General features: G+C 42.6%; 1 protein-coding gene across 5 annotated transcripts in view; it reads right to left on the bottom strand.

Annotated features, from left to right (window-relative positions):
- Positions 1–13,876, bottom strand: part of ATRN (attractin) — a 159,802-nt gene that overhangs the window by 65,333 nt on the left and 80,593 nt on the right. For all 5 annotated transcript variants that reach the window (XM_019462656.2, XM_019462657.2, XM_019462659.2 and 2 more), the window contains exons 13-18: positions 13,332–13,453; positions 12,389–12,527; positions 10,311–10,501; positions 7,663–7,882; positions 6,231–6,416; positions 5,501–5,734 (exon numbers count right to left, since the gene is read on the bottom strand). In XM_019462656.2, coding sequence (XP_019318201.2) covers positions 5,501–5,734; positions 6,231–6,416; positions 7,663–7,882; positions 10,311–10,501; positions 12,389–12,527; positions 13,332–13,453 — 1,092 coding nt within the window. The remainder of the gene's footprint in view (positions 1–5,500; positions 5,735–6,230; positions 6,417–7,662; positions 7,883–10,310; positions 10,502–12,388; positions 12,528–13,331; positions 13,454–13,876) is intronic.

Genomic DNA, 13,876 nt, shown 5'->3' with positions numbered 1-13,876 from the left:
GGGAGGAAAATCATAATCAACTGCACAACCCAGAGATCACTGTGCACATTTGGAATTTTAGTTTCAGTATTTTTCTGTACAGTTTAACGCAGTTTGTGCTCATATTAACACTCAATTTTGATTTTTTTAAATTTATAGCACGGTTACTTTACCACGTTATTTCATCTATCATAAACCATAAAAAATTTCTTAATGCTTATTTATTTATTTGTGTGCGAGAGACAGAGAGAGAGCTTGCAAGCAGGGAGGGGCAGAGAGAGAGGGAGACACAGAATCCGAAGCAGGTTCCAGGCTCTGAGCTGTCAGCAATTTTTCTCTTTTAGAAAAATAACCACTTTATATATAAAAACATTTCCACAAGTGGAGTTAGTAAGATTCTTGATGCATATAGGACTTTACAACTAGAAAGGTATATAAAACCTGGGCCTCTCAGGACTGCTGTTCACTGCAGATTCCAGTGGGGCCATCCACAGAGTGCATAACCTGTACCACTACAGATGGAAGATCTCATTCTGCAAGTCTGTCTTTTCCCCTCCAGCTCTACTGAGATACTACTGTGTAAGGAGCACAATGCATTGATTTGATACACTTATATATCACTAAATGATTACTACGGTAATGTTAGCCTTGCCTCATATCACATAATTACTATTGCTTTTTTGTGGTGAAAACATTTAAGGTTTACTTTTTAGCAACCTTTGCAGATCTCTCTTGGTTGACCAACGTGATACAGGTTTTCACCGTCTCGGCAACCTTCCACAGTCTTGCATCAGTTCTGTTTACCCACCTCTTTTCTAATCCCTGCAGGTATTTGACTTGTCCTATACAGACTGCAGCTGAAAAACTTAAAAATGACTCTATCAGTTAGGAATGCACCAAGAATACTTGGTGTGGGATATACATGTTGTTCCTGTTAAGGTGAACAACTGTATAGGTGTCAAAAGGGCAAAGTACAACACACACACAAAATGTAATACCTAAAACCATTTACCAATAAAAATCTGTGTTCTAGTTCAAGATAAAAAGACTGAACAAATGTTTCTCTCTCTCTCTCTCTTCCCCTTCAAAATCCCACTGAAAGTACAGAAAAAAAATGTAAAAACAAGCATAAATCAATCAGAGTATGGGATAAGAAGAAAAAGTGCTATCAGAAGTGTATTGAGAGATACTTCCGAAATACTGAACAATTTCTAGAAATTATAAAACAGATAGTGTCAGGTATCTAATAGAAAAAGGGGAGTTGAGACATTCTGTCTCCTAATGTAGAAGGTGGGGACAGGGAAAGTTACTAGATGCACTTGACCAACTGACACTTGAAAAATCCAACTGAGGCTGGGAGACAGAGCAGGCTTTGGGAGAGTGGCAAACAGCAGGAAGTATCTCGTGACCAGCTCTGTGTCTGTTCAATCTCACACAACATACAAAAATAAACCCAAAATGGATTGTGGACTTAAACAGAAGAAAAAATCTATGAAACTTTAAAAAAGAAAACACAGGGGGTGCCTGGGTGGCTTAGTCGTGTCCAACTTCGGCTCAGGTCATGATCTCACTGTTCATGAGTTCGAACCCCGCATCGGGCTCTGTGCCGACGGCTCAGAGCCTGGAGCCTGCTTCAGACTCTGTGTTTCCCTCTCTCTCTCTCTCATCCCCTCCCCCGCTCACGCTCTGTCTCTGTTTCTTGGGAAAATAAACATTTAAAAATTTTATTAAAAAAAAAATAAAAAAGAAAACATAGGAGGAGCACCTGAGTGGCTGAGTTGGTTGAGTCTGACTCTTGATTTCGGCCCAGGTCATGATCTCACAGTTGATGGGACTGAGTCGCGCATCAGGCTGATTCTCTCTTGAGTATCAATTCTCCGCTTCAGATTCTCTCTCTCCCTCTCTCTCTGCCCCTCCCTCCCCCCAGTGCATCACTCACTTTCTCTCTCTCGAAATAAATAAACAAACATGAAAAAAAAGAAAACAGGAGTAAATCTCTGTGATCTTGGGTTAGTTAGGCACTGATTTCTTACAGTACCAAAAGCACATGGGATAAAAGAAAACACTGATACACTGAACTCACAAAATTTAAAACTTGTATATTTCAAAAGATTCCACCAAAAAAGTAAAAAGAAACCCACAGAATGGAAGAAAATATTTGCAAATCATATACTCAGTAAGGAACTTGTATCTAGAATTCACAAAGAATTTTACATGTCCATAAGAAAAAGACAAATAATGCAATTTAAAAATGGGCAAAGAATTTGACTAGACATTTCTCCTAAGAAGATGCAAATGGCCTGTAAGATGCTCAACTTCATCAGTCATGAGAGAAATGCAAATCAAAACCAGTGAGATACTGTTTCTCACATACTAGAATATCTGCAATCAAAAAACGGACACAGGCATTGATGAGCATGGGGAGAAAGCTCAACCTTTTCAGACTTCTAGTGAGAATGGAAAATGGTGCCACTACTTTGGAAAACCCCGTGCCCATTATTCCTCATTCCCACTCCCAGCCCTAGTCAACAGTTAACCTATTTTTTTTCTCCGTATATTTGCTCTTTTTTGGCCATCTCATATAAATGGTATCATAATAATAAACAGTCTTGAATCTGACTGGTTTTACGGAGCATGCTTTTGAGGCTCATCCATGTCACAGAATATAGTACTCTGCTCCTTTTTGTTGCCTAATAGTATTCCATCATATGGATGTATCACATTTTGTTTATCCATTCGCCAGCTGACAGACACTGGGTTGTTTCCACTTTTGTCTATTATGAATAATGCTGCTATGAGCATTCACCGCAAGTTTTTGGGTAGACATATGTTTTTAATTCTCTTGGGTATATATTGGGCCATATGACAACTCTATGTTTAACTTTTTGAGGAACTGCCAAACGGTTTTCCAAAGTGGCCGCACCATTTTACATTCCTTCCAGCAATGTGTGAGGGTTCCAATTTCTTGAATGTTGTTGAGCATCTTTTCATGTGCTTATTGGCCATTTGTGTATCTTCTTTGGAGAAATGTCTATTTCAATCTTTTGCCCATTTCATAATTGGGTTCTTTTTTTTTTTTTTTTACTGTTGAGTTTTAAGAGTTCTTTATGTATTCTGGACTTTAGACTCTTACCAGATACTGTATATGATTTGCAAATATTCTCTCCCATTCTGTGGGTTGCCATTTCACCTCATATATTCCTGATATTAACAAAAATGCACAGATTTAAATATTTCATGAATTAAACTAGTAGATAAGAAACAGAATTATAGATCCTTTGACCTCTTAGAGAGGAAAAAAGGAACACAGGAAATTTGTTTGGTAGACAAAAAAAAAAAAAAAACAAAAACTGGTTTCTTATTTTACATTTTCCTGCTCTTTTCCTTGCCTGAGAATGACTTCTTTATATCCTTTGCCCACTTTTTCTGTTGAGCTTACACATTTTTTTCTTCCTGGAGGACAGAGGTTTACATACCCTGGATGATAATCTTTATACTGCAGATATTTTCCCCCAGCCTATTTCTTGCCTTTTACTGTTACTTAGGGTGGTCTTTCCCTTACAGAAGTCCTCATTGCCCTGTTGTCAGTGGCACCGTGTGTCAGACTCTTGGAGAAGTTCTTACCCACTAACCTCCTCGGGTCTTTGCACCTAACCTCTCCCAGCTGTTCTGGAGGCCCATCAGCACATTCTTGAGTATTTACTGACAGTCTGAATCAAAGGCCAATTTCTCAGGGTTGATTTCTCAGGACACCCTTCCCAACTCATGGTCTATTCCTTCTTGACCAACCACTGGAAGGAAGGGGGAGGAAGGGAACAGAGGGAGAGGGGGAGGGAGAGCAGGCAGGCAGGCTTAATTTTTCCTCTTGCCAGGGATAGGGACCCTTCCCTCCCCCTTCTCCCTTTTCTTAGAGCACTTCAAGGAAACCTATTTTTACAAATCCTTTCTCTTCTCCTTTAACATGTATATGTATGTAAACCTTTTCAAAAACCTAAATAAACCTCTTATCAGCACAACAATCAGAGGAATTTTTTCTTAAGGGCCTGGGAGCCATCACTTTGAAATGTAAACATCAAGGAAGCCAGCACCCTACCTCCCTGTCACTTTGGGAATTTAGTCTGGGTGCATTAGTGCCACACTGTAACCAGCTGCTTGCTATAAAGATATAAGTAGCTTATATGCCTATTTAAAAAGGCGAGCTTTCTCAGGGCACCCGGGTGGCTCAGTCGGTTAAGCGTCCGACCTCGGCTCAGGTCATGACCTCACGGTTTGTGAGTTCGAGCCCCGCATTAGGCTCTGTGCTGACAGCTCAGAGCCTGGAGCCTGCTTCAGATTCTGTGTCTTCCTCTCTCTCTGACCCTCCCCCACTCACACTCTGTCTCTCTCTGGAGACTAAGTAAACATTAAAAAAAAAAAAAAAAAAGGTGAGATTTCTCGTGGTTTTTGCAATCTCATTAGTGGATTGCCTCCGAGGTGTACCACTGGCGTACCAGTCTGGTTTAATGCTTACTCAAAATAAGACTATTTTCTTTTTTTTTCTACATTTGTGAAAAGGAATTTCTGGGTTGGCAGGAAATTTATTTTTCATTTTTCCTCTAACAATTGCCACAATGTATTTTTCAGTAAAAAGCAAACTAGAACAACAGATATCATATTAATCCTATATAGCATAGTATTTTCTATTTTTTAAGTTTACATATTTATTTTGAGAGAGAGAGAGGGGGAGAGAGGGAGAGGAACAGAGAGAAAGAGAGAGAGGGAGAGAAGGAGAGAGGGAGAGAATTCAAGTAGGCTCTGTGCTGGCAGTGCAGAACCTGATGAGGGGCTTGAACTCATGAAACTATGAGATCATGACCTGAGCTTGAGTCACAAGCTCAACTGACTGAGCCACCCCCTGCACCCCAGTATTTTCTATCTCTAAAATAGAAATGGGTATGTCTGAAGGTATCTATATTAAACCATTAAAAGTTTTTACCTCTATGAAGAACTGGACCTGAGAAGAGGAATTCCAGTTTTTATTTTATCCACATCTGCAGTATTTGTTTATAATGAACATACTTCATTACTTCTGTAGTGAAAGCAAAACACCTCACTTGAACTTCTGTGTTTTCATTTATTGACATTGAAAATATTTTTCAGGGGCACCTGGGTGGCTCGGTCAGTTGTGTCTGACTCTTGATTTCATCTCTGAGAGTCATGATCTCACGATCCTGGGATTGAGTCCCTCGTCAGGCTCTGTGCTGGTGGTGTGGAGCCTGCTTGGGATTCTCTCTTCCTTTCTCTCTGACTCTCCCCAGCCTATGCTCACTCGCTGGCTCTCTCAAAATAAATAAACTTAAAAAAAAACAAACCCAAAACCAAATTAGTTTTAAAAAAAATAGTTTTCATGCAAAACTATTTCTCCTAAAATGATGTTATTTTTTTCCTAAAGGAAATTCATATAAATAACATAGCTTTCAAAGTTTTATTCTTTATAAATAGGCAGCGAAACACTTGATTTTGGGCATTCAAGACAAATTACCTGGACAATGAATGAAAGACCAGTTGTATCTGCTGTCCTCCAGGCACATGCTGGAATTGAGAAGGGGCTGCGGGTAGGAATTTCCCACAGGGGCCTGAGAAGGCATCTTCACTGGTCCTTTATAGGAGCCTTCTATGCATTTCCCTTTGCCAGTATTGCTGGGGTCAGTACACCAGCCGCAGCCTGGCTGCTCCAAGCAATGGCTGCAGGTACAGTAGCCTGAACAATTTTCAGCTGTAAGAGGGCACAAGTTACAATTCACTAGCACAATTCACTAGGTTGCTTTGAATTCATTGTATTTAAATTACCCTTTTTAAAAACAATTACCTTTTTTTTTTAAAACACACTATTCAACTTCTGTCAGTCAAGATTCCTATTCTAAAGTGACTGTTTAAATGACACAATAAATTTTAAGAGCCCAATACCTTGCCCAACACAGAATAGGGACTCCCCCCCCCTCAATCCCAGGATGTTGAGGGAGAAAGGGACCTTAGTGGTCATCTACCGGAGTCCATTTATTTCATCAATCAGGAGAGTAAGGTGTGGAGACGTTGCACGGATGAAGCAGTAGGATACTGAAGCTGGGCAAGCTGCTTCTGGACTCGGCGGTCTATCCCACAGGGCTTGGTTCTGCATGAAGGTTCTCCTCCAGCAGTCTCAGCATTGTCCCTAAAATGCTCAGGGGCCGACAGCGCGGCCCCACAGCAGGAACGGCACCCTTTTCACTTACGGGGACAGCTGCTCATGGTGTACCACTCCATACACTGGCCAAAAGGGAAGGAGGCCACGTAGGCGTTGGAGTCCACGCACTGCTTCATGTTGCTGCACCACATACACTCTGAGCTGCCACTGGTGCACTCTCCACACGCCGTCCGCAAGGCACACGGCGTCCGGCACTGCTTGGCACTGTGGTTCGCTGGGAAGCAAACCCAAGAGAGACACTTAGAGCTCCCACCACGTTGGCTGAGATCAAAAAGGCCTGTCAGGGTGGGTTGTGACCCATTAGCGTGTCACGACATCAATGCAGTGGGCTACATTAAATGTAGGGGGAAACGGAAAACACAGAGTCACCATGTACTGGTTAGTCAAGTATACTCATATGCTTGGGGGGTAAAAAACTCTTTCTTTTCAAAGAGCCTTAAGGACAGACATGAGGGAACAAGCTAATCTTTCTATAAGAGCAGTGGTTCTAAAGCTCCTTACAAAATATGGGACCCAGGATATTGAAACCCACCTCAACATGAAAACTTGTATCTTTGTGTATTTGGGGGGTAGAAGGAGCACAGCATTCATTAAATGCACCAAAGCATTCAGGACCCAAAAAGGCTGAGAAGCTCCCCTACAGGAAGTTTAGCAACCATATTTTAAGGGGATTCCTACAGGGCTATGCGTTCTCTTCTACACCCGGGTACTCTTCAGACAACTTATAGTACCTTGCTAAAATGAGACACTATGTCAATGGAGTCCAGCCTCCCAAAAAGCTCCCACAAAATTCTATCTGCTGTGTGCGTCCCTGCGTCCCTCTGCAGGAATAAGACGTTTGCGCGTGCTGCAGAGGCTGCCCCCAGGCCTGCCTTTGGGAAGCTTGACTGTAGCCCAGAGGAGAGACCCCAAGCCCATGGGGAGCCTGAATGTAGCCCAGAGGAGAGATCTGAACCTGAGAAGCTACTCAGGGTGTGCTCCTCGGTACTCTCTCACAGCTCTAGCGTGCTTCAGGTTTGCTTCTGCTGTCACGTAACCGCTCTCCTCATTTTTCTGTCTACTGTCCCTGCAGTGACCTGCTTGCTCTTCTGATCTTTTCTTTGCATTCTTGTTCTTTCTTCCACAGCATTTCTTTGCCAGCACCAAGACATCTGCCTGTTGGAGCAAATTCTCAACACTTTTTGTGGTCAACACACCAATCAATCTCACTGTAAATGAGAATATTAGGCTCTTTTGAATAGAATTAGTGATTTTTGTTTATGATTGTGGCTCATACTACGCAGAGCCAAAGACTATTTCCTTCTGCGTTTAAATTCTGGGTGACACTCTGCTTCATATGCTTGAAACCAATACTCCATCTGTTGCTCGTGACTATCTCACACATCTCAATATTTAACTATGCCTCCTACAGTTTCTCTTTCAGTGAGCTTCCAATGACAATCATTCACCCATATACTTACCAGGCCTTTCGCAGACACTACCATTGAGTGGGTTGATGCAGGTTGCAGCCTTCAAGCCCCGAGTACTGGGTTCTGACAAGATTCCACAGAATCCAGCATCACTGGGCTCAGACGGCATCCACTGTAGCAAACTATTTGTGAATGGGGACATATCTTCCCAGCACCAGTAGGACACATTGATCTTCCGAAGGCCAACCCATGGGGTTAAGGTGAGCTTGGACTACAGGCAAAAGAGACACAGCTATGTATAAGCAATGTCTTGAACAAAACAGGCTTCTAGATAAAAACCACTAAGTTACATATACCCACAGATAAAAGAAAACCTCCCTATCCTGACTGAGCCACGGCAGAGTAGGACAGACTATCATTTTTAATGTTATATATCATCCCTGGCACTTCAATATGACCATTTTACAAAGGACAGAAATATAAGTCAGAGAAGATATAAAAATTTTCATAGAGATTAACAGCAAAGAGGTAATAATAAGTCCCTAAAGTACTATACCCTATGGCAAATGTTACACAGACGGCCATCCCCCAACCTCGGTTTAAATGATTACTTATGCATAAAAGCATCTTACCAATAATTTATGAAATACTGGTTATATGCTTATCCTTGGATCATTAACTAAGCTTGTGTTGGGGCTTTGGCCAGTTCAGATGATTGAAGATTTGTACTTTCAAGCTGGCGAGTACTGCCTGGCACTGAATTTTCTAGGGAATAAGAGGACCTCTGGGAGTCTCTGCCATCTTCTGCTCTATTAAAGTTTTCTTCTTGTTACAATTTAAAACAATTTTTAAGTCGAAGTATACGCTTCAGTCCAGCAATGAAAGATATTCCTAATATTGGCAGTTACAAACAGAATGTACAATGTATTTCCATTTTTGAGAGGAAAAAAATATACGTGCCTGTTAAAGATGTCAAAGAAATAAACATACCCAGAAGCTATTTTTAGTCGTAATAAATGATATTTATTTTGATTTTAATGCTAGCATCTTCTAAATTTCCTTTGCAATATGCATTTTTTAAGGAAAGAAAGCTAATTAAAATTAATATCTTTTAAAAGTCCTTCAATTTCTTCCTCTTTGGCTTCAGGATAGAATTCATAGCAATCAGCATTATACACAAGGCCTCTCTGGATTTGATACCTCGTGTGGCCCGGCCACAGGACCTCCCTTCCCCCTAGCCCGCAGCCAGTCATGCAAACATACCTGCAGCTCACCCCTCGATCTCCACATCTTGCATGTGGCGGTACAATATAAAGATGGTGTTTCCCTCTCCACCTTCCCAACTCTCTCATCTTCAGAGATTACCTCTCTGGCTGTCTATCAGCCAGCCTCTGCCCTACAGGCTAGGTCCAGCGCTCGCTCTCGTTCTTCCGTGCAAGCCTGGGATTTAGGTTTAGACTCACACCTATGGAAGCACTTTTCACTACAGTTGTCTTTTCACCTGTCAGTCTCACCACAAGACTATGAATTCCTGTTGTACAAATGTGTTCCCAGCAGACCTGGGAGCTATGCAGAACCTTCTGGAGCCAGAAAACTGGAGGAAAAGGGAAAAGGTACCAGAAGATATATCTGTGGCCAGCTGGCAGAGCAGGACCCTTCTAGCCAGGTGTTCTTTCAAAGACATTGACCTGGGGGTCCCTGGTAATGTGGAAAGCTGTAAGCCATCAATTCTCTGAGGGAGTGACTACAGGTAAGACCGGCCAACAGCCAAGGACAGAACAGAGGAAGAGGCCCATTTCTGGGGCTGAGGAAAAGAGAAACAAACCTCTGATGGAGATTATGTAATGTGAAAAACCCTTCAAAATATCATAAAACATAAAATGCGGCCATAGTGTTCCCTGAGATAACCACATTTATAATGTATTGCCAGTGTCTGAAGTGTCCATGCCATACCAAAGCCGCACTGGAAAAAAGACCAACTGGAGAAAAGTAAAATACTATAGGGCCCCTCCCACCAGTCACACAGCAGGTGGTATACAGAGACCAATGTAGCCAGGACCCAGACCACACTTTCCATGTTTTTCCCTGAAGGGGGCTGCACCCAACAAAGTGCTGCTCATCCCTCTCTAGACAAAATGTGTTTGTAGAATATCAACTACAGGTCACCTGAGGGCACTGGGAGGACAGGAAGAGAACTTGGGGCTTTCTGGGCTCAGAAACGTTTGATAAGAAAGTGCTCTCTCCTTTGGAGCTGGTCAGACCTAAGGAAGACCCAACAGTTCTTAGGGTGATTACCATTAAATATTACACACTGTAACAATACCTGAAACCTGACAGACTCCAGTGGCTTCCTTCAACCTAGCTAATCGGTAGTGACATCCCCTTTCCCTCTCCCCCAGCAGAACCCAGAAGCCAGGATGAAAGCACCAGCTGATGTCACAAGGATATGTGACACATGGTGCTACTCAATATACGTGTAATTATCCCTTTGTCTTACAATCTAATCGATATGACTTAAAGTCTGAACAATTTTAAGGTAAGAAAGAAAGCATCAAGGGAAGAGCATCTGATCGTGCCAGTCTCTTAGTATACTCACACACTAGCACTCCGCGTGCCAGGCACATCACAGGGAAGCTGTGTTCATGCTCTCAGTGGAAGGGTGGGTGGTAGAAATTTAAGTTCTGAGGATGTTAACTCACCATGCTCTGTGATGACTGCATTATTCGCAGCTGCTTAAGGACAAATTCTACCTTCTTCTGGGTTGTAAGAGAAGCCAAAAAGGCATTGTGGTTCCTACAGGACAATTTAGCATTGTCATAATTCTCCTTGGCAGTGGTAATTTTCAAACACGAGTTTCCGACCAAATGCCAGCCAATGCCACAGATATTTTCTTTTGTAAAGCGGGGGAAAAAGAAAAAAAAGAGTTTTAGAAACCACACAAAACCACTACATTACCAGTTTGAATCACCGGAAACCTAGAAGGTTTTTGCAATTTGAATTCCACAGTACTTCACTAGGATATGGTGACGGCATCCAACCCATCACTAAGGACCAATACAGAATAGAAGAAAGTTAGACTTCACCAGTCCTATTTCCTGGATCTCAAGAGGCATACTCTAAGGTCAACTCTCTATATCTTGGAAGAAAAAATCCTAGGTGCCAGTGCTCAATTTCTAAACTCCTTTTTGACGAACAATTAGAAACAAGACTAAAATCCTAAGTGAAGAGCAGAAAAATAAATATGCACAATGGAAGGATGGGGAAGAAAACTGTGGAGTGTGGAAATGAGTTGGTGAGTGAGTAAGACTACAGTCTTCAAAAGCTGCACTATTTTCACATCAAGTGGAAAGGGCACAAATCAAGGGCACAAAACGTCCCCAAAGTGAGGTGGAAAGATCCTTTTCGGGAAAAAACAAAACAAAACAAAACAAAACAACAACAAATCCAAAGTGATACAGCTGCAGCACATGAGGCAAGATGGGAATCTACTTCTGCAATCACCCTGAACCCACCCAGTTCAGCTCTGTGCCCTGCCCCACAGAAGCTCTGCATGCTTCCTAAAAGGGCACAGCAAAGCAACTTTGCCAGAAGTAAGTTCCCTGAAGAATGCCACCAACAATGCCCATTACCAGTCAGTGAGGTAAGTGGAAGGTGCCATGGGAAAGGGTTCATTGAAGAGCAGATAAAGACTTGTTCTTGCAGGGTGCCTGGGTGGCTCAGTCGGTTAAGTGCCTGACTTCAACTCAGGTCATGATCTTGCAGTCTGTGAGTTCGAGCCCCAAATCAAGCTCTGTGCTGATAGCTCAGAGCCTGGAGCCTGCTTCGGATTCTGTGTCTCCCCACCCCCAACCCCACTTACACTCTGCACCCCCCAATCCCACTTGCACTCTGTCTCTCTCTCTCAAAAGTAATAAACGTTAAAAAAATTAAAAAAAAAAATAAAAGACTTGTTCTTCCAAGTGTGGCATCAGTGTCACTACTCGTTATAATCTAGATTCTAGAGCCCCACCCCCGATGTGTATGAGAATCTGATTTCTGACAAAATCCCCTGCAGTGCACTGAAGTTTGAGATGCCATGAGATAAAGAACGAGAAGCTCACACTCATGCAAGATGAATCAAGTACTTCCAAAGGACATTCAAAAGGGGCCAGGCAGACCTTGTTGCGCTGGGCATGCTTCAGCTGCTGCACAGAACCACAGATGTACCCCTTTTGGGCAATCGTGGTTGAGCAAATGTTATCATAGAACTTCTGTTGTGGCTGGCCAGCCTGAGGCCCTCAACTCTTCATTCCAAACCTTAGAGGCCATAAATTGAGATATTCAGGACTGGAGATCACCCCAGGAGGTGCTGCTGATAAAGGCATCTCTCTTCCTTCTTGTCAGAAGGTGCTGACAATCTAATCCCAGTGTTCAGGAAGAACTATTCATAAAGTACCCCTCAGATGGACTGGCTGCCAAAATTGCTGCATTCTACTGCCAGGTGACCACAACAGAGGCGAGCAGAGACAGTGCAGCAGGCTCGAAGATACGGAGCCAAACTGTCATTCCATTCCCCAGAGCAGCAGATGATGCTTTACTTTATCTCAAAGCACAGTACGAGCAAATGCTTAAGAACTGTATTTTCATTAAAAAGAATAACCACAATTATGGTACGGTGGATGAATGGTTAAAATGAGTTTGTTTCCTGTACTGGGTTCAATCTGGGCTGCACAGTATGGGGGGCGTGTGTGTGACGTCTCTGGACCCATGCACATCAAGATGCCCCTACAAGGCCTACCAGGCAGGGCGATGCACTCCTGATTCCGGGGCTCCCACTGGCAGTTCTGGTCCAGGGCACAGCTCCTACAGCTGGTCTTCTTGTTACAGTAGTACATGGGGTTATCCTTGGGGCAATTCTCATATGTGGAAATGGAGATCTAGAACACAGTGGACAAAAGCTTTTCTCTTAATCCCCGGCCAGAACTCATGGTGAGGACAAACAGGATGTTAAAATCAACAAAATTTTAACTGAGGAAGCAAACTGCAAATAAACACACAAATAAGATGCAGATGAATCAGGCCTGCAATGGAAATAGGGTGCTGAAATCTTCCGCACAAGGACATGCCTTGACCCAGCAAGGAGGCAAGGTGCTCTATTTTAAACACCACTCTTCTACCTGCTCATTTGTGAAATGGCGGCGTTCAACTCACTGCTTTTCAAAAGCCTCCCAAACAATTTAAAACTTTCATATTTTATGAACTGCTTTGTGGAATAAACTGTCAAAAACTATAGAAGCTGAGTCATTCTATTATTTTTTGCCCTAGAACCTAAAAAAGGAGATTCTGCAAAGTCGCCTGACTCACCTTCAGTCTCAAGTTCTAAAACTTGCTCCCAAAAGCTTGCACAGGTAGAGTGAGCTCACTCACACCAAACATCCAGCACTTAGCTACAGTCATGCCTCTAAGGAGTAGGGAGTACACAGAAGAATAGTCCTGCTCTCTTCTAAAACACTACACATCAACCCTTGTGGCCAGCAGGACCTTTGAAATTATGATGCACATAGCAGCCCTTCCTAAAAGAAAACCTAAGCGATATAATAAAATCCAAATCCACACCAAAGGTTTTAAAAATAAGTCTGGGCCAGTATTTGTACCATACACGCTATAGTCTTACACCTGACCCCCCCCCCCCACCCCGGGGCCCTTTCATCCTCTGAAATCCTTGAGAGACGGCCCCTGACCTGGCCTTCCGTGCAGCTGTGGTTCACAGGGACACAATGGTCATTGCACCAGTGGCAGTCGTTGGTGTTGGCTGTGCAGCTGTAACAATCAGTGTGCTGGTCGCATCTGTCATGGTCAAGAGCTACGAAAAGAAGAAAAATTCATCAACTGTGACAGCTCCTCCTCAGAAAAATCTGAGACTAAGGTTTTTAAAAAATGTTAACAAGGGATGGGAAGTAAAATAAGTAAAACTGGCAGGAAAATATACTGGTGTGCTCACGTTAAGAGAATATTTAGAAATAAGTTAGGAAGTTTAAAGAAACACTCTTTTGTAAGCCCCCTACTCCCATAGAAAGTACACAGAGAGGGAAAAACAAAGATATATTCATTTCATTCAACGATAATGAGATATAATGGAAGCAGGTCAGGTTCTCTGAATACTTTTTTTCCCTGAGAAAAAAAGCAGCTAGCAATAGAATGAACACCAAGAGCTGTCGAGGACCCAAACAAAGTAACGTCACAGACCAAACCACTCCTCCTAGCTGTAAATGCAAGGCTAATCTGG

The sequence above is a fragment of the Panthera pardus genome, unplaced genomic scaffold (assembly GCF_024362965.1).
Source record: "Panthera pardus isolate Hobbes unplaced genomic scaffold, ASM2436296v1 HiC_scaffold_25, whole genome shotgun sequence".
In the NCBI taxonomy this organism is placed as follows: Eukaryota; Metazoa; Chordata; class Mammalia; order Carnivora; family Felidae; genus Panthera; species Panthera pardus.
This window is presented reverse-complemented; position numbering and strand designations above follow the sequence as displayed.